A 26,620-nucleotide genomic window follows, 5' to 3' on the forward strand; every position below is an offset into this window, starting at 1 on the left:
CACGTCCAACAAATTACATTATGATTGCGTCGAAACTCACCGTTTAATAATCACTTTATAATGAAGGGTTACTGTTACTGCTATATTCCACTAGTACTGTTATTAAACGTGTTTTTACTACGTTCATTTATCACATGCTAGCACAAATATTTACAGTCGATCAGGAAGATGTTAATAGACTAATATAAGTCTCAGAAATTATCAGAAAAAGAAGATGAAAGTCCGTCATTTTAAACGAGTACGTACGATAATCCTAATATCGAGGTGTCCGCGCAAATGTACTTTGAAATTTCCTGATATGTCAATTATCAACGTAAATACTTAGATATATAGAACGCACATATTTATTCGAGCATCTCTGCGGAGAAATCTTTCAAAAATCTTAAGAAAATAAAAATCAAAATTTGCTTTATCGTTCGCTTGTTTCCGGTTCCGTCAATAACGTTGCATCCGCTTTAATGGAGACACATTTTTGCGTAACGCACGCTTTTTTCGTCCTGGTATAGCTACCACTAGTTACCTGCGGATATATAACACGTTGTAAATATATTTCTTTATCGTGTACACCGGTAGTAGGAGGGAGTAAATGGAAGCGTGCAAGAACGACACGCCTCGTTGCACCTGTGACAACGAGGCGTATACACGCGGTTCCACGAGCGCGTAAGTATATGCTAGCTCACCTGCTTGAAATCGTGAACCCCTGACCTTCGCCATGGTATTCGCGTACAAGGCCAATTCAAGCTCGACATACTCTTATTCGCTGATATACCACGCGGCAGCGGTAGCTCGATTTCTTGCTTAGATACGAGTCGCATTGAAACGGTGCGCTATTAGACAACGAGAAACCACTCTTACCTACGCGTTCTTTCCTTTTTCCTTTGTAACGTATCTTTCTATTGTCATCCAAGATTTTTTATTTTACATTTATTAGACAGACAAGGTATATACAATTGGAAGGAAAAGACGCTAAGTTATGCAAAGGTATCTGATTCAATTTCATGAAAATCGGATATCTATATGGCGTCAATGTTGCGTGTGAATTGTGAAATTGGTACATTCTTGCCTGTTGGTATTTAATCCCTTCGCAGGTTCCGTATATCGAAACAATGGCGACTAAAAAAAAGGTAAAAATCTGATGGCTCTTATAGAATTCCATATTACGAAATTATCGAAATCGACGACGAAGATTAGAAGAGAACGAAGCTTTTTTGGCGTTAATAAATTCGTCCCTGAGGAGGTTAAAGAGATCAAGCCAGTTTTATTTATGACGTGAAATAAGAGCATCGACGGTCGAGGTTGTCGCGATCGATAAAGCAGGGTGCGTGGGGGTCGTGGCTACGCTCCTGCGAGTGCACAACAGACCGATCTATATGCAGTCATACTTTATATAGCAGCAAACGCCACGTGCAGGGCAACTTGGTACCTGGGTCACCGGGAGAAGGTTACGGGGTCGAGATTTCAACCTAGGTGCATGGATTTCAGCCGTGTGGGCGTGTAACCGCGACTCGTTGCAGGTGCACGTCGCGTCCGCTACCGTCCACAGTTCGTGTTCCATATCCTTTCGGATTTTTAAGCTCGAAAGATCAGATTGCGCGGGAATAAAATGTCGCAAATTAATCAAATCCTATTTTTTGTCCTATGACAAAAATTATGATTTAAGCTTTTCAATTCGCTCTGTTTCAATTTCAGAATCCATCGACGATTTCAAAAAGTATTCACCAGTTAACTGCGTTCGACGTGTATACTCGTCGTTGCTTGCTTTTACCTGCGCAGCCCCTAAGGGATTTTTGAAACTAAACTCAGCTGTTAACAAGTTCAAATGATATACTCTGCAGTTAATACAATTTAGTTTCATACACAAGTTATTAATAAATAATTTCCAAATGCACGAAGAACAATGTGAAAATACCGAAAGTTCAGGACGTAATTCCGACGGGTTAGAAAGCATTAAGAGTAATACCTTTTTACGACATTGAGTTTTTCTTTTTTTTTTTTTTGTGCAGTAGATAAAGTGCGAGTGTAACTCGGTTAGGATTAAGGAGATTCGGGTCGTGACTGGTCAGACGCAAGAGACTACTTGCTTTGCTCGCCAGGAATCTTTTCTAAACTTTTATCTGCGAATCTTTAAATCTTGAATTGTTCCTTTGCATGCCAAACCCGTTTTTCCTACATTATTATCCGTGTATTTGTTAATTAACTATTCACAATTAGTATGATTTAAATGGTAATTATAATGATCGACTATAATGTGCGATTTATGTGTCAAAGATAATTTGTAAAAGGTTCGTCAACTTCTGCGTACTTCTCTCCCTCGTATTTCTATTGTTATATACAATTTTTCAATCGGATATGCCCACCGGAAACTTGCACGAGAGACACATTCGAGCAACTTAATGGTACAATAAACCATTGTTTTGCATGCATATGAATTGCGAATTACATATACCAAGACACGGTTAAATGGTAATTGTGACTGTTTACCATGTTCTAAATAGCGTAGTGGGAATGCAGGTCCCGAGACAATGTGGAAGAAAAAACTATTGCATATGTACGATAACTGAAATAGTCGTAACGAGATTGATATATATAATCCGTACTGGGAGTTCATTATCATAAAATAATTATCCTGCTTAGGAAAGATCGAAATCGATAACTGTCATCAAATGTTATAACGCTTCAAGTACGTAATTACGCACACTTTAGAGAAAAAGTGGAATATCTCTTCTATTTTTATCACGATATTTGTATCGATAAAATATTCACAATTCTAAATATACTTTATGTAGCTAAAATTATTTTTTCTAAAATAGATAAACGTGGGAGGTGTGCCAATGTTCAAATATTCTGAGAGAGATCAATTAACACACGACGCTAATACTAATAACGATAGTACGTAATAAAAAGAGGTAGATATTGTTAGAATAATACTGACAACTTTGACACGATAATAAATACTTGTAAAGAAACATTTAAAAATGTTGCAAGTGTTTCTTCGGTACATAAAGGATTGGCTACTCACCAACTACTTTAATTTTAACATCTAAAAAATTGGACATCTAAAATTCCTAGAATTTCGTTTCAATCTCGAAAGTTGATTTCTAACAAAGTTCACAATTTGACGACTCGTCAGATCTATAAAGAAAGCCACGAACGAATATGAATTATTCGTCTATGTGACCGAGATTCGTGTCCTCCTCTCGGCGAGAGTCGACGCCGCCTGCCGACATAAGAAATGGCCTTATGCATGAGCCACGCGGCTCGTACGCGTTTTTTCCACGCGTACACTTCGATCCGTATTCAGTGTCGCTCTAGATGCATCGTACTTTGACTTTCATCGTCGACGAAACACACGTGCGAGATCGAAAACGTCCAGCAGAGACGTTTTACATCCATAAAAGAAAACGGGAACGCCACGCGTTTAAGAGTCCGCCAGACGGTCTCGTAACGTGTTCTCGATGCATTGGGAAACTAATTTCCTTCGACCTTGTATCGATACGTCGCATCGAACAGTAAGCTTTCATTGTTCGAATTATATATCGGGTAACATAATTTGGATAATGGAATCGTAAGATTTTCTTCTCTCGGCCGAATCATCGATAACTGGGAAAATTGTGAATATAACAGCCTGAAATATACAGAATTATAATTATCGCACAATTGTACCAGACACGATAGGAGAATCGCGCGGGTGTTGCGTAGAATCGCGGGCGACCTTGACAAGATAAAGCAAAAATCGCACGCTTATCGCGTTCATGCATTTGTGAACCATTGAACGCGAGCCTTGTACGTTGTACAATGGAATTTCCACTGGCGCGTTTGTTCAGGTATTAAGAGTATTTCGAGCTGCGCGTTCGTCGTAAATCGTTACTGTTTCGAAGGAAAACAAATTCGTTCCACGATTGATCATCCTGTGCTCGCGATTGATCTCTGGCTGTTGTCAAGGAAAAGCCTATTTCGCGAAGCCACGAATATTTTATTACCGCAGTCTATCGATTCATGTACGATGTCGTATAATTTTGTACGTAAAATTGAATTTAGGACAATGCTTTTTTATTTATTCGGTAATATATCTTTCTCGGTAGAATAACGTAACAGGATGTCTATAACGGCAAAAAAAAAAAATCACGCGCGGTACTTGAATTTATGCCTCTCTATTGCGTACGAGATAAGCTGAATAAATAATAGAGTTTCACTTAAAAGACTAAGAGTAACCTGGAAATCTTTGCGAACAGAACATAATATAAAGAAGCGAATTGCAAAAAAAAATATATCACGCTGTCTCTGGCGATTAAGACATTAATTCGTATCAAGATCTTTTAAATCTCGAAATTTACACGAACAGAACATAATATAAAGAAGCGAATTGCAAAAAAAAATATATCACGCTGTCTCTGGCGATTAAGACATTAATTCGTATCAAGATCTTTTAAATCTCGAAATTTACAATCTCCAATTATATTTGCCGAAAATTATAATTTACGATAATACATTTATCGAAGAAAGTAATATTTTAGTCAATGAAAATCGCAACCAGGATTTACGTATAAAATTCTATAAATTTGGAGAAAAGGCGATCGTTAATGATTTAGGTTACTAGTTTAATGGTCTCCATAAATATATGAGTTTACAGGCAATAAATACGAGAAAATTCGCGAACTGTCGTCGCAAGTAGCTCGCACGCGCATCGCTACTCTTCTACAAAATAAATCAGCGGCGGTCGAGCCATTAATCCAGTGAGTTTTTTCACGGGTTCAAGGACTAACGTCACGGGCAGCGCCACTATTTTCGGTACGTTCGTGCACATGTAGGTTCGCGTGGGTTGCATGTGCAACGTCATAACGCTATCCTGGTGTGGGAGCGGCATCCGGTCGCAGCTGCGTGCAGGAAACTGTTAAAAACTCTCCCCCCCTCTCTCTCTCTCTCTTCTTTTCCGTGGCAGCATCGTCGAAAATCAGCGTCTTTTTTTATTTTATTCGCTCCGTTTCATTTCGCGTGTCTCCGCCGCTTCAAAGCAGCGTCGACTTGCCTCGCGTTCGGGTAAATCGATAGGTTTTCGTTTGACGAGATCAACGTTTCCTGATCTATTTTCCATCTATGTTTTCACAGTTTCGCTTGCGATATAGGACAAGGAGGAAGAGCCGTGGTATATTTCGTTCAATGCATTTGTCCAAAGTAATCGGTCGAAACAAAAATCGCAAAAATGAGAAACTGAAAAACTGAGAAACGTGATCCATAGAAAGTCGAACGTAACACTCGGATGCAAGGAAAAAGCAACGTTTCCCGAGTGAAAACACGTGGATAAACTCCGCGATGCCTTGAAATTCCTAGGATACTTTAGCATTCTAAAGTGCAGATGCCAGAAATCCGATGATGGCATCTTTAAACGAGGATGAACTTGGAATGTGAAAGCTACAAAGTTGCCAATTTGAAAACATGACACAATGTACGCGCAGCACACGCGACCGCCAATGTATATATTATATCTGACAGAAGAAAGAGGTGGATTTACACTGAATTTACGATCTCGGTCGTACCTGGCGCGAGAGGAGCTGCAGCATCCTCGATGCGCCTAAGGCGTTTGCAGAAGAGGTCTGCAGCGCGGGAAACTGGTTTTCAGTTTCGGAAGAGCGTTCAAATTGTCAGACGGTGACGTCACCGTCATAAACGGTCGGCCCTCCTCATCGAATAATGACTAAAAAATGATTCTTTAGATACACCGATCGTTGGTGTTCGCCTATTCTACTCTCTGCTCCATTTACGATCGATGTACGAAGAATGATCGTGCTGTGCGTTTCTCGCGCAGTTTTTCAAACGCCTATTCTCAATACGAGTTGAACGAAGTGGATGATACGTTTTGTCAATGTTTTACGATGCTCCTTTATGAGAGGGAAATTTTAAAATTCGTTACATCGTCAACCTTTCCCATATTAAAGCTACTTTTCCATTTGATCTTGAAACGATATATCTGGTTTTGTAATTCTTTTGAAGTCTTATCGTTAAAAGGCCGCGGATTTATCGCAAAAGTTCTCCAAAGGTCGATATTTCTGGATCTATTGGATTATTCGACTGTTCTATTTTCATTTCTCAATGGATACTATTCTTGGATCATTGATATTCGTGCGAAGATAATACAACTAAAGATATAGTTTCTTCCTCGCTGAAAGATAGCAAATCTGAGTAAAATGTACCATTTTTAAGATTTGTCACGACGCGGCTCGTCGTAGATGTACCGATGACTCGTGTCTTCGATCTATTTTCTATTACGAGCTTCATTTGGGAATTTAGTACCTGACTATTTCGCTACTCTAGGTACAATGTTGTCGAGATTCGTAAAAAATTGATTCAAACGTTTCTTCTAGTTTTCACGTAAATTCTGATAATGTTCATCGAATCGGTTCGTTTCGAAACGACGTTGAATAAAAATTTGTACGTTAATGGATTACCGCTTGTTTTCAGAATGTACTACGAATGAAACGAACGATGAATATTACGTTCATATCGGTTTAGATTGCTATTGATTTTTCGTTATTAAAATTAACAGACAAGCGACACGAACAATTTCCTGTAGAGCTGAGAAGTTTGCTGATAACACTTCTTTCATTATTTTCGTTGGTAATCTATAGTGAAACATAAAAACGTTTATAAAATATATAAATTAATTCAGTACCTTTCGACTAACCTACTTCTGATGACGATAATTTTAAATTCAGATATTTTCCTATCTTCATAGTAATTAAACAAAAATTCCATCCACATCCTCCATACAATTTCGATCGATTAAATAATGGAAACAATTTTGTTCGTCAAATTCATATTACGTGATTGGCGAATAAAATTTGTATCCTGTTAAAAAATATATCGATCGACACGCCTGATATCCTTATTCCTTTAATTAGCTTAACCGTGTTAAAGACGTTCGTATTTCGTTATTTGAAATCGACTAAAGTGTCGCGATACTTATCAGCAGTATGTAACGTGTGCCGCGTGCGCCAAGTTATTTGCTTAATTCAGCGCTTATACGTCCGTTTACATAGATCTAAAGTTAGCGACGACCAACGAACGCCGCTGCTTCGTGTTTTGCATTACTCATTTCAGGATGCCTCTCGAGCTCAATGCCGTGCGGATTAAAGAGACTCGCGGCGAGACCGACAGTCGCGTTGATACGCATATTTCACGTTTGTGAACGTTGATCGCCGCAAATGATAAACCAAAGTTCACCGAAACTCGTGAAATCGTCTAACTTAGATCTAGATCGTTGTAATAAAAATGTTGTCTTTTCTACGTAGAATTATTGGCTCAGCCTTCTTAACGTGATATTTCGTATTTTTTAACCAACTTCTTTTTAAATTAAAAGTGTCCTTTTTTAAAATTATGAAATTAAAGAAGTCTGTTTGATATGTATCATCTTTTTTTTTTTTTTTAAGTAAGAATAGTTTCATATTTGCAAAAGTAGTGTCCCTTTAAAATTATACAATTAGAAAACTTTTTTCAATATTATTGGAAATTTTTGACGCGAAAGAAACTACGTTTTAACTGTTCTCGCTAGGTTTTAAAAAATTACGTCACATCGTACTAATAAAATTGTAACGCTTTCGAACATTTTGGAACGTAATCGGTCACGATGACCAATGCAGCCACGAATGGAATAGATAAGATTTTAAGGCGTCTATGTTTTCTATTCCCTCGCCTTTTTTTATCAGAATTTATCTGCCCTCGTGTACGCCATTGCATTGGTGTTATCTTTAGCGCTAGATTACATGGGACGCGTTTAAATATACATGTACATCTAAACGACACAGTGCACCGAAAATAGTAACAAAATGCAGCTCGAAGCAAAATGAAGAGCTCGGTGACATTGATAAGATATCGAAATATCATGATGTTACGCTGACTTTTTGTTGCTAAATGCAACGATTGTTCTATACAAGAGACTATTTCTGTTCTAACGCACGTGTTAATAAACTTACAGTTATCGTAAAAATACGAATTGAAAATTATTCTTCCTTTTTTTATATTTGTATTTATAACATAAGATTAGATAATGAATTAGATCGTCCAACGCATAGAACAGGTAATAATAGTCGAGGAATACGATGGATATGAATAAAGAAAACGTTTGACCTTATTACGTGTAATAAATGAGATTTCCACCTTACTAATCGACAAGCTTTGCCATTAAAATTCGCCCAAGCCTCTCATTTACGAAATAAAAATATAAAAATTAAAAAAAAAGAAAGAAATACGTTGAAAATTTCGAGTGGTTCTGATTCGGTAGACACTGGGTATGAATAAACAATTATGCAACTGGAGACTAAAAAGCGCGTATCGATTCGGTCTAATTAATGGCTGATCGTTCGGTTCGAATTTCACGAAATAATTAAATGTTCTGCAGAAGTTTAGAGTTCGTTTAAAGTTCAGCTCCAATTACACTCTTATAAGTAATATCGTTATGTATATTGTTCTGTGAGGTTGATTCTGTTCGTTAAAAGAACTTACGTAATTAGTTGTCTCTTGGAACATTTGTTCTGTTTTCTGGTTCGAAGCGCTGCTACGGCTGTTAGATAAGTTTTGTAAAGCTTTCGCTGGCGAAATAACGTCCCGAGTAAATTAACGAAGAAAATGGATCGGCTTAAACGGTGCCGCTCTCTGGGAATTGAAAAGGAAGGAATTTCTGCTTTTAATATCCATCCGGTAATGGACGTCTTTGAACGAAATCGCTGATTTCTCGTTAATACGTCACGAGCTTCGTCGGATCGGGCAAAGCTCATTTTTTCCACTGGATAAAATTGGACGATCGTAGATATCTGTGTGACGATCGATAAATAATAGTTAGTCATTGCTTCGGAATAGCTACAGTGAAACAATTAATCGCAATTAATTAAAAATCACGCGTTTTGAGATATAATTTCACTCGTGAGGTAAATCGTAAAATTATTTAAAGGAAAGGAGAAGGGGGAGGGATCGTAACAAAGCGTAGCACAATAAACTCGATCGTTTCGCGTAAAGTCAGTTACAGAATCTGTTTCTCCGAAACTGAAACGCGAAAAACAGTAAAACAATCGTATTTTGTAGGTTACTATACTGCGTTATGGTTTAACGTGGCAGGCTTTTCTTCGAGTTTCCATCCCGCTGGAACGTGGAATGCAACGAAACGGTGCAGTGAAACGGTTTATTGCTGTTTTCAAGGCTTCCGACGCTTCTTGGAACATAAATATTCATCTTCCTCTATGGACCGAGGATAGTTTCGCAATATCTCATCACGTTGAAACGTTGATAATTATTGTTCCGTGGACATATAACAGGATTCAACTCTAGATTATATCGAAGATTAATCGTTTCTCTGTTCTTCCATTGTTCTTCCATGTATCAAAAAATCTTTGATGTTCGTTACAAGTTTTTAATTATTCGCCGTATCATTTTTCCTAGTATTTTTATTCAATTTAACAGGTTGCCATTTTCTTTTTATTTATTCCCTTTTATTTACTTTTTATCGCAGGAATAATTCGTGTTTTCAGCAAGAATTTTTCTCAGTCATTCGTTATCGATAGGGGGATGGTTGCGACACACGATGTCGTCTATTATGCCTCTTTTTTAATAACGGTTCCCTTTTGTCACGGCTCGTCAGGCTCTCGTTCCTCTTATCTCCGTTATATCCGTGCTATTACCACCCTCGGTTCGTCCATTCTTCCCTTGTCAGGGGTTTCGTTGACGAAAAATTCGTCAAAAGACCCCCCGTACGTCACAGATGTCACCCTTAATACCTTGAGCCCTGCTCTTCTCAACGTGCCAAAATCATAAATCATGAAACCATCAAAGTTACCAAGAAATAACTATTTCGTTTCAAATCGATCGCAAGTTCCATCGTATCGATGTTCCATCTTCCTTCAAATTTTCATCCATCACGTGGAATTACGAACCGCGACGCTTTCATCCGCTTTCAGCCCACTCGGACGCGTTATCCGCTCGCAGAGAGCCACGCGATTACACTTCGGTGGATGATAGCGCGGAACAGGAGAAGCCTGGACACATTTAGTCGTCGGGGTAGAGAATATGATCGATGCCCGACGGCCACGCGAGGAACATGACCATTCTCAATTTCACGTTTTGCTTGTACCGCCCTTGAAAATCAGGTTGTTCGAAAGGCCATGCTCGATTCGGCTGGTCGACGCGCCTTTTAAAGGGGAATATATGTCTTAAATATTCAAAAGCCAACGCACTTGACTCATTGTTGGCGTAGGTCGGTCTGCTTTCCCTCTCTTTCGCCCTGTTTCCGACGTCTTGCGTTTTACCTCCCTTTTCTTCCCGTTTCGCCGGCTTCCTCTTCCCATGTCACTTTGCTGTAATTTATTCTTTTCCTTTCGCTCGTTGCCGATGAAAAATGCATGCGATTCGTTGCGAAAGTACTCGGTTATTCCTTTTTATTCAGTTTTTTTTTTTCTCTTATTTCTTTGCTTGAGGCGTGTAAACATCTAATACGAATATTATAAGAAACAGAGTGTCTAGAATATCTTGTATATTTTTAACTTTCAACTTTCAAATTTTCCACGAATGCATAACATCCACTGTCTAGTTTAAAAGGGTAGTTGCGTTTTCTCAACGTCGGACCTAATCTCAAGATATAGTTACATAGAAATCAGAAACTTTTCCAATGTAACCACGATAGACGAATCTCATAGGCTTTCGCTGAGAAATCTCAAACAGCGTGGAACATGGAGCACCGTTAACCGTACCAATGCGAAACATTATATTATTCTATTGAATTACGTACGATCCATCTTTTTCCATTGCAATAATTCGATAAAATAATATCGAACAGAAAATGTCGTGCATCTATTATTTCCTTATAAAACGAGCGAAACTTTCGAGAGAATCTAATGTAACAACGTCAAGTACGATTGCTAATGAAATTCCAAAATGTGTTCTACAAAGTACATAATATATTCGTAAAGCTAGAATCGTTGGAATTTTTCTGCATTTCGGTACAGCCATATGCAAGACGGTTTCGAGCGTTGCACCGGGTGTGTTTGCGCCTGGTCAAGGTGCCCGACACTGCCCCGGTATAATATACCGTCACCGGACTTGGCCTTGCAGCCACTCTCGCGCGTCCTCGTCTCCCGCCCTCTTTGCTACGCTTAAAGCCGCGTTCACAGCTCTCGCAACCCGAACGTTTCCTCGAACGTTGTTTCAAGTTGCTATAGACGCTGCTATAGACCTTTGACCCTCCTGTCTCACTGACTGTTAGTTCCACGAGAAACGTTTGTATCTACATTTTTAATATTCTTGTTATTATATCTTATTATATTATTATTATTACTTTATATTTGTAGTATTAATTAGAATTTCTTTCCAATAAACGACGTACCGTGTTACGACGCAGCGTTAAACGCTTGGAAACTCGTAATACAATTTTTTAAATGAAAGCGAATCTTGCGTATGGTTTCCTGTAGTTACCTTGCATTTTTTAAAGTGACGTATTTAGGCCATTTTTGTTATTGGATCTGTCGATTAGTATTCCTTGTTACTATCGTCTCTATGAAAAAAAAGATGAATTTTATTGGGGCGCAGTGATTACAATATTCCCCGAAACTTGAAAACGTCGTTTTTCACCAGTTCGGTCTTCGCTAGCCTTGCAACAGGTAATTTCCACGGAACCTCTTGCGTCACCATCGAGCACGCAAGTCGCCCTTGACACACTAGCCCGAAAAGGGTCAGATTACCCGAATCTTCTTGAAAATCGATCTAATAATCGACGAGCGGAACATCCTGCGACACACCTATAGAAGCGTAAAAATCTGCTTGGAAATCTGCGACGATCTGCTCTCGAGCATTCGAACGGTTCCCTATAGCGGGTGAACATCCTGTTCAACGTCTTTCTCGAATCATTTAGAATTATACCGTTGGAACTATTAAATCCGAAGATTAATTCATCCGCTTTATATCGAATCGATCAGAAAATTATTTTAAATTTAAACGACTTCCCATTTAAAAAAAAAATGGGAAAGGATAATGTAAACTGTTAGTCGAAGAAAATATAAACGAAGCGTTGCGTAATGCAAATTCTAGCGTGTTAACAGAAATTTGTTTTACGAATTTGATTGATGCAAGAAATAATTCGCCATCGGACAAGATGTAATTGATTCAAAAACAAAATTTATAAACAAACGATAAATCTGTCAAAAAGAAAACACATGAAATTAATTTCTACACCCAGTAGCGCAAAGAGGAGACGGATTCGTTGAATGCAGACACGAAAAGTGCTTTCGTTTCGCCGTCTGTCGGCGACCTTCGCTCCGTTTTGCGCGCACGTCGATTGCGTAATTAAAGCAAACGGCGTAACGGCGCCTAATAAACGACCGCGATTAGCAACGCACAATCGACGACCCTAACACTCGAAATAGAAGTCACCGATGAGAGATGCGACCTCGTTGTAATTATATATTCCGCGGAAACGCGCGGCTGACGAACGGCCGATATCGGACAGTGGTGTGGCGTGTCGTTTAACCTTTTAACTATTACTAGCCTCGAATGCCAACGATTAACCTACTGAACCGCGGTTTCTCTTGAATTTTAAACTGTTTTTTCTTGAATTATTTCGTTACATCGTTGGATATAGAGGTTTCCGAAACATAGTTCGTTGATCATTTTAACCTTGAAGTTATATGGTTGGCTTTGCGCGTGAAGGATTTTGTCTGTTTAACCATAAATGAAAATAAAAGAGAGTTAAAAGAGAAGGGGGTTCTCTCGCGTAAAATAAAAGAAAAAAGAAAAATAAAATAATGGAACGAACGTGCTATAAAATAAAAGAACAAAAGGAAGAAGAAAACAGAGAGGAAGGAATTATGACGTCGAATTTACAATTATTGGTGCACTTGCTAGCATCCTTGGAGGTTCGGAGATCTCCCTGTCTCTCCCTGTCTCTCCCTGTCTCTCCCTGTCTCTCCCTAACTCGCCCTGGCTCTCCGTCGTTTTACACAGTTGCACTTGCCTCTCCGCTCTCCTCTTTGTCATTTTCAACGATTACATCCCTCTCCCCTTTGTTAAATAACAGCAGACGGCCACGATGCTCGTCCAAACCCTGTTAAAACGTCGTTTATCTTCCGATACTCTGTACGCCACGACAGAAAATCCACGACGTGTAGGTATATGCGAGTGTCTGTTCGACTGGTGCATGGTTCATCGTAAATCGTGCTCGAAATAGAGCGTGGAAAAAAAGCATCGAGACAGTTACGGTAGAGAACGGAGCACGATGATGGAACCACGCGAATTACGAGGGACGATATGGTGAAACAAGCAATTTGTACCGCGACTTACTCGACGTTGCTTCTTCTATTCAAACATAAAGCTGCGATGCGATGTTTTGCAATCGCAAGTCGGGATCCATTTTATCCATTTTCTCGCCTCGTTAGAGTTGTTACGTTTTTGTCATGGAACGAAGCAAAGCTTTGGCGAAAATTTATGCTACGCGTTGAGTACATTTGCGAGTAAAGTTATTCGCCCTATTATAAGATAGATTTTAAGGTAGTTTTACGTACACGAGGTCGCCAAATTATTTCAACACTTTCGAGAATTTATTCCGAATATACTGTGCTTTATGCAGAACATTTTGTATCATGCGCGACATGATGTAAAGAGAATTACATTTTACATGTAATTTACTTAATAGCGTTACATTTGTACATTACGTTATACGCGTGCGTATATAGAAATTGCAACGATGACGCTGATTAATAACGTCGTATCGGTTCTTCCTGTAGCTGTAAATCATGACTCCGAGTCTCGTGGCGGTAGTTAACGTGGTTGCGTCTTGGACAAGACGAGTCGTCCTCGATCGGTCGGCAAATGGGAATCTCGGTCAGTCGAGGTTGAAAGTAAAAGGACGCTGTCTCGTGAATATTAATGGAGTAAAAGTGTAATTCTGTGACGCGATAGAAAGTAACGTTATTTGGGACACGTGTGTTACGAGCAACGTTTACAAAGATTAAAAATTAGTCATTGGCTAAGGAATTATCCGAACACCGTCCGATAGATTTGATTTAAAACAAGTTATACTTACTAAATCCATATTTAATATATGTTTAATATAATATAATTTAATGAACCTAATGCAAACGGTATTTTGCTATTTTTAAACGATTCTCTTTAAAAAAAAAACCAATCCTGTCGTCTTACAAAAAAAGAGGAAAAAAGAAAAGAAACATATTCCTTTAATAACGTAAAACTTCTTTGTTCCAGGGTTGAGTCTGGACAACAGTAACATGTCCATGTCCTCGGTGGGTCCACAAAGTCCACTGGACATGAAACCTGACACAGCGAGCCTCATCAATCCAGGAAACTTCAGTCCTTCTGGTCCTAATAGTCCTGGGTAAGTAACACTACCATTTTCTCGATAATTTGTAACGATTTAACGATTATCATTGTATCGATGGCACGGAGGTACAATTGAATTCGGTTCGACAGATATCGAAAAAACGGCACTCTGGCGAAGATATCGTAAATAGAGGGTTTACCATGAACGTAGTCGCGCCCTTATAGAATTCGAGCAACATACTGTTCCTTTTCTTATTTTCTTTCTACCACTTTATTGCCACCTAACACATAGAGCATCGTTGGGATATTTAAAGCTAAGAACCTTTGCTCATGGAAGCTGTAAAACGAAATCTTCCGAATGTTTTTATAGTAATAAAAGTTATCTTAATTTGATAACGATAACTCTGGAACGAATGTTATGAAGTTATTTAGAAACTTGGATACACGATAATTTGAAAAGTTGTTCCAAATTTTACTATCGGCCTATTAATAGCAGAAAATACGTTGCAAAATCCACTCCGTATGCGGAGGTGATTATTTAATAAATAAGTTCCACAGTATTTTGCTCGATCCGGGTCAGTAGTTTCGTAGCTGGAGTTTTTGTTACTCTCTTCTTTGCATGTAAGATCCTTCACCGCTGGTTGTCACAGCAACCTTCTGAGTACGTCGCCGAGTGGACAGAACAAAGCAGCCGCACCCTATCCGCCGAACCACCCTCTTTCCGGAAGCAAGCATCTTTGCTCGATCTGCGGTGACCGTGCCAGTGGCAAGCATTATGGTGTCTATAGGTAAGTCTGACATTAACATTTACAAGTCCACGAACGAACTTAATAAACTAACGAAATTCGTATGCGAAGCAAATTTGCAAACTTTCTGAATTAATTTCCTTGCTAGTACGTTGATCAAGATATTAAATTCCTGGACTGTGCGAAATAAAAATTTTTTAGAGAATACCTTACTTTTTTATTATTTTTACGAATTTACCATACAAGCTTAGGGATCTTCGTAGGGTTCCTTGTTTTATGGGACCAATTTGTCAGGGTTTTCGGTAATGAGCACAAATCGGTCTCATTCCGGATATCGGACGATTTTTTCATCAGTCGTGACGGTCATTTCAAGATCGATAAATTCACTTCGATAACCTTGACCTCTGGATAGTTAGGGGAGGGGAAGGGGGTGGCTTCAGAACGTATTAATAAATTTCGTTGATTTACCTATAACGTAGTGGTCACGATAACGTCGTCTTGGATGCAATGATAAATGCTTTTTTTTTTTTTTTAGTTATCGTCACCTTCGACCTTCCACTGCCTTCGTTCTGTATCTCTTCTCGTTTGTTGTCAGACTTACAACCGGGATCATTTATTGAATTGCACTGAATGTTGTTACAAAGAGATCATTCTTACAGTGATGATACTTGTAACGACAACAAGGTGTTTATGCCAATAACGCAGTACAATCAGATGCAGCGAGTTTCAACATTTTTCCAACGTTGATTATTGGAAAAATGCAGACTGAATGGCTATCGAATGATAAGAAAGGAGAAACATGAAAAATATTTGTTTCATTTTAGCTTTGGAATTGAATCGACGAATCGTAATTTGCAGACAAAAAACCACTAAAAGAATTAAGAGAAGAGGTTGAGACACAGGATGGATTTATCCGAAGACTGAAATAGAAAGTAGAATAGTCCATGTCCCATATTAAACTGATCGATACCAGGTGACTTAGGAATAATTCATCTCTTATAAAATTATGTAACACCTGGATACTAAAATATCCCATGAATGGTGACGTATTTTTCAGTAACTCTGTATATAAAATACGATAAATAAATCGCTCGTAAATCGCTGTTTTTTTTACGAAAAACCACTTGTCTCGACACGAAGAACGCGAGACCATGATGGATGGATAATAGACCATCATTTTTTTTTAATGACGGGTTACATATATTTTTATCGACACTTATATTAGTCTGGAGTCAAAGGAATTAAAATATATTAAAAACTTAATAAATTTCTTTTACTTTAAAATTTGCACTTTAGAAGTGACGTATGATAGAAACAATATTTCTGAGAATTTATGATGCAAAAAAAGATTCGTCATGGCTTTACGAGTTCTAGAAGCTAAAAAGTACGATAAAAAATAATACAGAGGATGTACAATCTTTTTATGTCTACTGTGAGAAGAGATGGATGAGGGTTAAATTAATAACATTAATAACGACATCAAGAGACTGATATAAATATCCATTTAGTGAAATATATCATCTTGCACAAACGAGCGTACACTGTGCAATGTACAGGCATCTTTATTCGCGCGCTAGATATCGTAGAAACAATTAGCGAAACACATCTCCGACCAGTTTCTTGAGTAGGCCAACTTCTTTCTTGGTTCTCGCCCCTGCTCGTTACAGCGTGCAGAATTCACACGAAATTAGGAAGTTGATAAAAGCTTTAATCGCATAAATCTGTAGCACTAGAAACGCGATTAGACGTTTTTGTTTCGAAACACCTATCGAAGATAAGAATATTATCGTGTACGCATAGCAAACATCGGTAATCTGTTGGTCAGAGAACAACCGCCATGAAGATTTGTAGTTTAGACGAAGTATTTTGTTATTTTTTTATTATTGCTATTTTTAGTTCTTTTAACCTTGTTGATGTAACTCTTACTGTTTCGACTTCAAGCCGATTATCATTCTGTCAAGGTTTGCAAGAATTAATGTAAATAAGAAAAATATTTTAACGCACAGGAAATTCGTACGTAATGCGTTCCTAACGGATGAATCTGTCAGACGAAGAAGTTGACGATGACTCTCTTCCGTGACGCGACGAAAAATTAAACTTTAACGTCGAGGACTTCTCGATTATCGCGATTAACTTAACGCGTCTATCGTTTTCGTGTTGAAAAACGATGTTACGAATAAATATATTTATAGATGCGCACACCGTAGAAATTTTGTAATACTCGACGAAAACTCGGGTTAATAAAGTTCTTCGTTTCTCTCTTTTTTCATTTAATTGGATGGAACGTGTCTATATGCAAGAAGAAATGATCGAGCGTTGGCTATCGAGTTTCCGAACCATTTCTACCACGTATCGCTTGCTATCTCGCTTTTAATTGATTAAGAACCAACCGATGTTCCACGTAATAGACGTCATCGACCGATTAAGCGTCGTGCGTTGCACGTGAGTCGCTCGAAAAACTCGAGATCATCAATATGTCGCAAACGCACGATAAAACGATCTTGAAAGCTACAAGCTACTAGTTTTTCGCTTTCTTTATTTTTTTTTCTGTCTTTTTTTTTTCTTTTTCTTACGACGTTCGTTTGAAATTAAAATAAAGTAAAAAATTGCAAGTTTCAAAGTCTCGATTTCTTCTATGTAAACCGAAACCTCCGACTTTCTATATTTAAATCTGAAATCCTAATTTTCCTCGCTCCGGTTAAACATTCGAAATTTCTTTATTTAAACCGAAACTCGCCCATTTAAATTACCAATTCTTTAGGACTCTTCTCGGAATTCCAATCGTTTTCAAGTCATACACAGAGCGTATCACTGTGCTGCACTCCGATCGTCATCCGCCTCCCCACTTTGGGTATTGCGCGTGTGTGATCAGTGACCACGGCCGATGATGATGGTTCACGTTGCATCAGAGCCTCGACAACCTTGGACTTGCTCGCGTGGTTAGGACGACTAGCCAGCCGTAGTTCCTACGGGGCAAGGGAGGACGACGAGCCTTGTCTTCTGCTGTTCGTGCAGCCACTTTGCTCCAGTGGCAGCTAATTAAGCAATCACGGCCATTATCAGCGCCCGTGTCAGATATATCGCCGGTCTGTAAGAAACAACAATCCTTTCTTCCTTCGTTTCTTCCTGCTCTTCATGATTAATTGGCTGACTGGTATTTTCTATGCGCTTTATGACTTCCTCCTAGCGATGGATTTTTAATTTCTTTATTTAACGTAGTCAAAGCGTGCTACAGTTTCTTTAAATCTGTTTTCCATTACCTTTTGCCGAGGAATGTTTCTGTTGACACTTTTTGGACGGAGAATTTTTCAAAACAGGCAATGGCAACGGTAATAGCAGATGGAAGAATAAATCGGGCAACGATATAGATAGCTGGAAAACAAGGCGCGTTGAAAAGGGAAAAAGATTGAAAAATCGAGAACAATGGATCAATAAATGCTAAAATTGTAACAAAGATAAGGAATATCGTGAAACTAAAGAGAGATTATTTTTGGAGAAGTGTCTCAAAATTAATCAAATCTTACCGATTCTGCCCATTAGCCATGAATTACAGCAAGAAACTCGAAAGACGCAATTTGTTTCTTTTTAATCTCTAGTAATCTCTTTTTTCCCTTGTACGTTAGACTCAGTGCTGCTTTTTACAGCGTAAGTCCAAGACCAGTGGTCGCAAAGTAGTTCAATAATTAATAAAGCGATTAGGCTGATAAAACGTGATCGAGACTGTTTAATTAAACGAGAAATTATACTCGGCGGAATTAATGGCAGACCGAGCTCTTCGAAACGAGTTCTCGACACTTTGACCATCGAGCTTGTGCACAGACAGAACCATTTCTCCTGTGTCATTAGTACTAGTATAGCAAAGTTTAATTTAATTTCCTTGAGCTATTTAGTTTTGTAACTTAAAAATTATCTAAATAGATCTAAATAAACCATGTAATGTTTTGACAAAGTGAACTGAACCTCGCAAGAAAAAGCTGAATCCTTCTTAATCGATGTCTATTACGTACGATAGCTGTCGAAGCTTTCTTTATTTTCACAACACGATTTAAGTAGGTCTTCAAGGAGATTGCGCGAGATTACGAGTTACTTTACTCGTAGGAAAACATTAAACGGCAGTAGATCAAAGAAAATCGATGTTATCGATAGGCAAATGCCGCAGGCCTTTGCACGTTTCCTATGGCGGAACTTTGGTCCATGGATCGAGCTTCTCCACGCGTGTCCCGCGTCAGACTTATTTGTCTTTCGTGTAAACTCAACGAGATCAAACGACTTTCACGGTGGTCCAGAAATTTTCTTGCGTGTCTTTCACACATTTCATTTTCTATGTACCTACAGCGTTTACGATTAGAAAGAAGTCTAAATAAGATAAAAATATAGAGAATATGAAGTGATAAAAATTCGAACGACGTAAATTGATTTACACGGTATTTTTTTATTATTATTATTATCAATTTCCGATTACTTTTCAGAAGTACGTATCGTTTGCAATTATTCCAAAATCTTTCTGAATTTTCTTAAACAGTTCAACGTATTTTATCAGCCATTGAAACTTACCGCTCGTCCAAATTCGTTGCTAACGAATAAAGCGTTGTTTCGCCCTCGCGACAATGGAAACGGATGGACAGAAAGCAGAAAATTGTTCCATTCCAAATCCTCGATAAGTCGCGTATCGTCGTGCTATTCCTAGCGAAGGTCGCGAGAGCGTTTTTGACATTCGTCGAGATCCATAGAATTACTATTCCGTATTGTTCTTCTTTAGCGTTCATCGAATTTACGAACCGAACAAAACAAAAGCGTTCGTTAAGAACCGCATGATCCGAACGAACGAACCATTTTACGACCGAATATTTGCTTCTGTTTTACTTTTTTCTTTCCATTTTATCGTTATTCCAAATCTCTTCTCTTGTCGTTTACTGACGTTAGGATTCAAACTGGTTTCAAACTTGACCAATATCGCGACAGTGTGGTGCCTGGTTCCAATTGAGGTGGGAATATATGTTGTCCGTGATAGTCGTAGTTGCTGGGCCTCGTCCGGAGTAATAGTTGCTAGGGGCTGTAGATATCGGTGCTGGGGTACTGCTGATTTTTCCTCCGTTTTTTGGAAGAAAAATCAGACTCCAGAATTCGAACCCGGGTTTCGAACGTTCGTAACCTAAGGCGCCAACCACTGCGCTGCCGTCGTCCGACGCTAGTTAGTGTCGAATGCCGCCACGCAATGTTACTGAAATTTCAAAATGTTTTCTACGACAAATACAACGTGCACATACAATTTTTCTGCAGTACAGAGTGGCTAGAAAAGAAGTATGCGCGAATATATTAAATTTCATATCGTGTACTTTCACATACAAATACGAAAATGTAGTATGTACTATGAAGATGAAACGTATGTAGCCGCTAATTAAAAAAGACTTTAATTCGTTTCGGCTTGTCGCATCTAATATGTCTGTCTTGCTCGAAGCTAACGAGGATGATAAATTTTAACGCAAACTCGTGGAACGTATTTTCGAGGACCGTTTAAATTTTTAGTATTGCAAACAACCTTTCCACTTTCCGTTGTCGTTAAGATCTCGATGATGGCCAACCATCGCCGAGACTCGTTTTTAAAATTGGAACCTCTCCAGTAACAGTGGCGACATTCCGCGAGTAAGAATTTATTTTTGCTCCAGCCGGCCACAAAACACCGCGCGTATTTTCGACACGGTTTAGCGTGCCTTTCTCTTGTTTTCACTTTTAATAGCGACGACAAGTGGATGCACCTCTTTTCTTCGTGTCTTTGCATCGTTAATTTCGTTCGAGATCTCGTGGTAATTAGAGCTGTCATTACGCAAAATTTTTAAATTACGAATTTCTTTGTCGAAAAGTGAAACACCGAATCTCAAAAACACATTTATTTTTCTCTAACTTTTTCCATAAGATAAGAAAAAGCTAAATTAATTGTAAGAAGATTTCAATCGACTAAAGTATCGCACGTGTGTTTCGAACGTGGCACGACTCGAACAAGCTTTTTAAATAAAAAAGTACTTATTAAATACACAATATTGGCAAAGAAAAAAGAAGGAAGAAATAGGAATGATTTTTCGAATTGTCCATTCTTAGCTCTCGAAATCTCCCTCTGACAGTTTCGACGTTCTTCTAATTAAAGTTTCTTAAAATTCAAATTCGTTGACCAAATTCCTAGATCTTAGAACTCTTAGTTGCCTCGTAAGCAAATTACTGTCGCAAACATTCCATCGATTACATCAAACACGTTCCAGAGGTATAAAATTAACTAGGAAACGACATAAATTGCGTTCTCCCTCGTTGCATCTTCCCTGCAGTGCACTGTTAGAAAATACTTTCGAATAAATTTCGACACGATCAAGAGGAATTCGCGGTTTCGGTATGTGAATCACTCCAAAACCCAGACAGCACCGACTCGTGTGTCGTAAAAAGAGTTGGAATTCGTTGGCGCGTCTTATCCGGCTCCTTCGCTCTGCTCCGCTCGACTAATCCAAGGATTCTTTGAATAAAGTATCCCGGGTTTACGATTTCTTTCGCGTAATCCGCTGTCCCGGAGAGAACATCGTCGCCACCAGACAATCGAAAGTTGCAACCTGTACGAATAAGTCACCTCGGCGAAAGTAATGTTACCGGCTGTTTGGACTTTGTGGATTTACAACGTGATCATTATGATCCAATAATTTTCCACGGTATTTTAATGAAACGATACGTCTCTTGGGAGAAAGTAAATCGACCGTCTCAGTTCGTATAACAAAGGACATTTAAGAAAGACACGCGGATCTTTATACTATACATTTTACGCAATAACACACAGGGAAGACGAATAAGACGCGTTATTCGAAATTTATTAAAGAACACGACGAGTAAATATACGTATTAGGTTGCCCGAAGAACGTCTTTCTTTCGCAAACCTGTCTTTTACAACAATGCACCTTCGTACAAACGTGAAAACAAGTCTGTGAAATGTCGCCGTTTTTATCTCAACGGAACGAAATGGATCGTACGTAATTCGACGAAATAATATAAAACAAAAACCGTTGTGCGTCTATTATTTCTTCATAAAACGAAAGAAACTTTACCGACAACCTGATAAGATTCTTTCTTTCTTTTCTTTCGTTCATGTTCTGCGAGGGTTGCAAGGGTTTCTCTCGTATCTCCTAGGAACCGAATCAGAATGAAATAAAATAAAACGTACGTGTATCCTTTTCAGAAGATAGAAATCGTAAAGCGAAATCGCAATTTTTTACGAACATAATCAATTACGATACGACAAGATACGCTCGAACCACGTACGTTGCAGCACCTGTTCGTTGTAACGTACATGGATACGCACGTATTTAAAAGTGACACGTCTCAAGCCCACGGTTAATAGCAAAGTTATCACCGCTACGACCATTTAAACCCTGGAAAGATGTAATACAAGCTAAAAAATAAATGGCAAAAATAATATGAAATTCGCTTATTCAGTGGCGATCATAAAACGACGAGGCAATCGCGTTTGCCAGCCTTCTTCAGCCTCCGTTATCTTTGCATAAACAAATCTCGCCCCTTGACTATGACATCCGGTACTCGTTCATCTTGGATCACGTTAGTTTATAGCGCTGTTCGCCAGTTCTTACGCTGCTTAGCTATCTTCTACGTTCTACGCGCTAGATATTGCTAAACGAGAGTGGAAGCAAGCGAGCTTGAAACAGGTTCGCATCGTCCATTAGCCTTTACTATTTACCGTCGTAACGAAAACGAACTGGAAAAATCGGCAGAGCGTCCGATATTTCTTCCTGTTCGTCGCGACATCTTTGTACGTTGTTATAGCGGATTGATGTTAGTCAGAAGAATTGTTCGTTATAGCACTGGTCCGTTGTAAAATCGTTCGTTGCGGTACTTCTTACTGTAGTAACCTTTCTCTTCTTTCGTTCGTAGCTGCGAGGGTTGCAAGGGCTTTTTCAAGAGGACCGTACGCAAGGACCTGTCGTACGCGTGTCGCGAGGAAAAGTCCTGCATCATCGACAAACGGCAGAGAAATCGATGTCAGTATTGTAGATACCAGAAATGCCTGGCGATGGGCATGAAGAGAGAAGCAGTACAGGAGGAGCGTCAACGTACCAAGGAAAGGGATCAGAGCGAGGTGGAGAGCACCAGTAGCCTGCACTCGGACATGCCGATCGAGCGTATTCTGGAAGCCGAGAAACGAGTCGAGTGCAAAATGGAACAGCAAGGAAATTACGAGGTAAATATTAACGAGAAACGACGGAGAGAAAAAGCGAAAATAGTAAGAGTAGAATTGGAACAGTTCACCACGTCGATTGTCCGGTTGAGAAATTTTATTTTTCGTTTGAACGCACTCGACTTTTGCTATACACGACTCGTCCTATTTTTCTATCTTTTTTTCTTTCTTTCTTTCTCTTTTTTTTTTTTTTTTAATTAAGAAGTTCTCAATTAGTAGTTAGATAAAAACCGCGGTTACGTTTCATTCGGCAATTTACCGAAAACGAACGTGACGGAGAAACTCGTAAGATTGGAACGTCAGTTTTATGCAATGTACGGCTCTCCCGGGACGAAATCAATTTGTTCGTCATTGGACCCTGGACTGGTGATTGAATTAATCTCGTTTGAGGTGTCCTTTATTGGCGATCTGATATGATCGTTTCGTCGTGTAATGCGAATTAAAAAATTGATCGAGTTGTGTATGCATCGATGAATAAGCTGGTCGAAATAATCGAGGACAAATAATAACGGTACAGAAGTATTTATCTCGTTAGAATGAATCTATGTAACTTCAAAATCTTCTCTTTTTTCAACTTTACCAGTATCTTTTTACAGACTCGTTCCGACTCATTTTAATTAGTACGATTCCATCAATTCGTTACCGTCATTTATACCGACAGAAGATAAAGCAATAATTTAATTCCTTGCAAATCAAACGGACGACTATCGTCGATATTGGTCAGTAGCAACTTTGATTTCTATCAATAATTTGCTTTTGGCAAATGCTTTTCTTGGGCTTTCGCTTCTGGCAAAATACGCGTTCCTTAGAGAGGAAAAAAAAAAGGAAAAAGAGATACGAATAGTGGATTTCGAGCGTTTTCGAGACATCGTGAAATTTCGGATTTGGATCAACTTGTCAATTGACTGTGAAAACTCAAATAAAGATCGGAATATTTGACTTTGCTACTCGAACGCGAACCGGAAACTGTCCCCAGTTTTTCTCCGGCCACTGTATGAACCGACGACGTTGTGAACTGATTTTCGTGGAATGGTTGCGCGTAGCTGTTCCACGAAACGCTCCTCCGATTAATTCGGCATCTCTTGCAATGCACAGAATGCAGTGTCGCACATTTGCAACGCCACGAACAAACAGCTGTTCCAGCTGGTAGCATGGGCGAAACACATCCCGCATTTTACGTCGTTGCCGCTGGAGGATCAGGTACTTCTGCTCAGGGCCGGCTGGAACGAGTTGCTGATAGCATCCTTTTCCCACCGTTCGATCGACGTGAAGGACGGTATCGTGCTGGCGACGGGGATCACGGTGCACCGAAACTCCGCGCAGCAGGCTGGCGTGGGCACGATATTCGACCGGGTACTTTCCGAGCTTGTATCGAAAATGCGCGAAATGAAGATGGACAGGACGGAGCTTGGTTGCCTGAGGTTGGTAATCGTTACTTTTATATTACGATTATTAATTATCGATTACGATAGATTATAGTAGAACTCCATTCAACTGAACATCGTTCGGGGACCAACAGTTTATACGATTGCTGTTCCTCTGATGTTCTCTGATCTTTTTCGGTATATTACTTTTCATTCGCATAATTAAGAGCTCACGTTCGGCCACAGATTTGATTTCAACCGGCAAAAGTCTAGTTAACCACGGTAAATGGAGTTGTACTGTATATTCGGAAGATGCTTGTTTTACAGTAGCAATGTGAGATGGGATAGAAATAGAAGACACTAAGAAGAGATACTATTCAAGTTCCTCGATTAATCGTTAGTATTATTTTTGTTACTAGTTGATATTTTTATGGATCGTGTCTTTCAATTTATATTAAGCGTATCTATAAAGGATCGAAGGAATTGAAAAGTATCGTCCGTATTACGCGTACGATTAAACTTGCTTCTCTATTTTCTCGAGTTTACGTTCATTTATCGAGCAATTAATCACAAACAGATCTATAATACTCTTCAACCCCGAAGTCCGAGGACTAAAATCGATCCAGGAAGTGACCCTGCTCCGCGAGAAGATCTACGCAGCGCTGGAAGGCTATTGTCGCGTAGCCTGGCCCGACGATGCTGGAAGATTCGCGAAATTATTGTTACGTCTGCCGGCCATCCGATCCATCGGATTAAAGTGTCTGGAGTACCTGTTCTTCTTCAAAATGATCGGCGACGTGCCGATCGACGATTTCCTCGTGGAGATGCTAGAGTCACGATCGGACCCTTAGGAGCAAAAGGTGTGCCGCGTCTTGGGGCACACCGATTTATAAAGGAAAAAAATAACGGAACATAAAGAAGAACACATATATATGTATATATACATATATATAATATATATATGTATGTATATGTATGTATAATGTATATGTATGTATATATATATATATATATATATATATATATATGTATGTATGTATACATAGATATATATACATAGATATATATATAGATATATATCAACAAGAAAAGAAAAACCAAGAACAGCACTCAAGATATATATATATATATATATATATATATATATATATATGCGTGTGTAAGAAAAGAAATTCCCGTTGGTAACTCTAATACGCCTCTCACGATGATTAAAAAACGAAAAAAGAAAAAAAAAACAAAAAGAAAAATTGATACTCTCACAGAAGTCGAGTAAGGTGGAATTTACTTACGTTTCTTCTTCTTCACGATTTTATTTATATCTGTTCTGTAGCGCATTATATTTGATGTAAAGACGATCCTTTTCTTCGATTCGTATCGAGAGCATGCCGGAAGTCGAGCAACGGATAATACACTGCCGGAGAACAAAGAGCCCCGGCGCTTTTTTAAACGATCGATTCAATGAAATTTCCAAGCTCTCGAAGTCGCTTATTTATACCTTGGAACGATCTCTCTTTGCATTCTTTAGTCTATGACACAGGTGGAGTATGTGTGTCATGCCATCGTATGTCCGAGCAAAGTTCTCACGCGTGACGATTTCCTACCGGATATTGCCGATCCTTGATTTAGTCTGGGCTTCGATTGCGCTCACGTCGAACTGTTTACTCTCTGCAACCACGTGGAAGTTCCTAAGACGCTGTTTTCTCATGTTTCTACTTACCTTTTTGTTACATCCTCTGTTACAACCTGTGTTATATCTTGTCATCGTTGACGTGTCAGTTTCAATCTGCTTCGCCAGTCTTTCAGAATACATATATAGTTGTACAGACGACACGATTCTCCAACGATCTCCTCCATTTTTGTATGGATTGCGGTCCTCGACGTGGGTGCAATCCGTAATAAGCGTAAGCTTATCGGGTATTTTTACATTCCAACGCTGCCTCGATTCGGATCGTCATTTGAAAGAGCCACGATCGCATCTA

The 26,620-nt window shown here is 39.0% G+C and overlaps 1 protein-coding gene across 8 annotated transcripts in view; it reads left to right on the forward strand.

Annotated features, from left to right (window-relative positions):
• LOC100651492 (retinoic acid receptor RXR-alpha-B) overlaps window positions 1-25,502 on the forward strand; it is a 59,146-nt gene extending 33,644 nt beyond the window's left edge. For 6 of the 8 annotated variants that reach the window (XM_003397944.4, XM_003397943.3, XM_012312251.3 and 3 more), the window contains 5 exons: window positions 14,233-14,362; window positions 14,934-15,095; window positions 22,974-23,280; window positions 24,373-24,698; window positions 25,219-25,502. In XM_003397944.4, the coding sequence (XP_003397992.1) occupies window positions 14,233-14,362; window positions 14,934-15,095; window positions 22,974-23,280; window positions 24,373-24,698; window positions 25,219-25,492 (1,199 nt within the window). In that variant the 3' untranslated portion in view covers window positions 25,493-25,502. The remainder of the gene's footprint in view (window positions 1-14,232; window positions 14,363-14,933; window positions 15,096-22,973; window positions 23,281-24,372; window positions 24,699-25,218) is intronic. The other 2 variants (XM_012312257.2, XM_012312256.2) reach the window with 2 other exon arrangements.
• The last annotated feature ends 1,118 nt before the right edge of the window (window positions 25,503-26,620 follow it).

This window comes from Bombus terrestris, chromosome 9, assembly GCF_910591885.1.
Source record: "Bombus terrestris chromosome 9, iyBomTerr1.2, whole genome shotgun sequence".
In the NCBI taxonomy this organism is placed as follows: domain Eukaryota; kingdom Metazoa; phylum Arthropoda; class Insecta; order Hymenoptera; family Apidae; genus Bombus; species Bombus terrestris.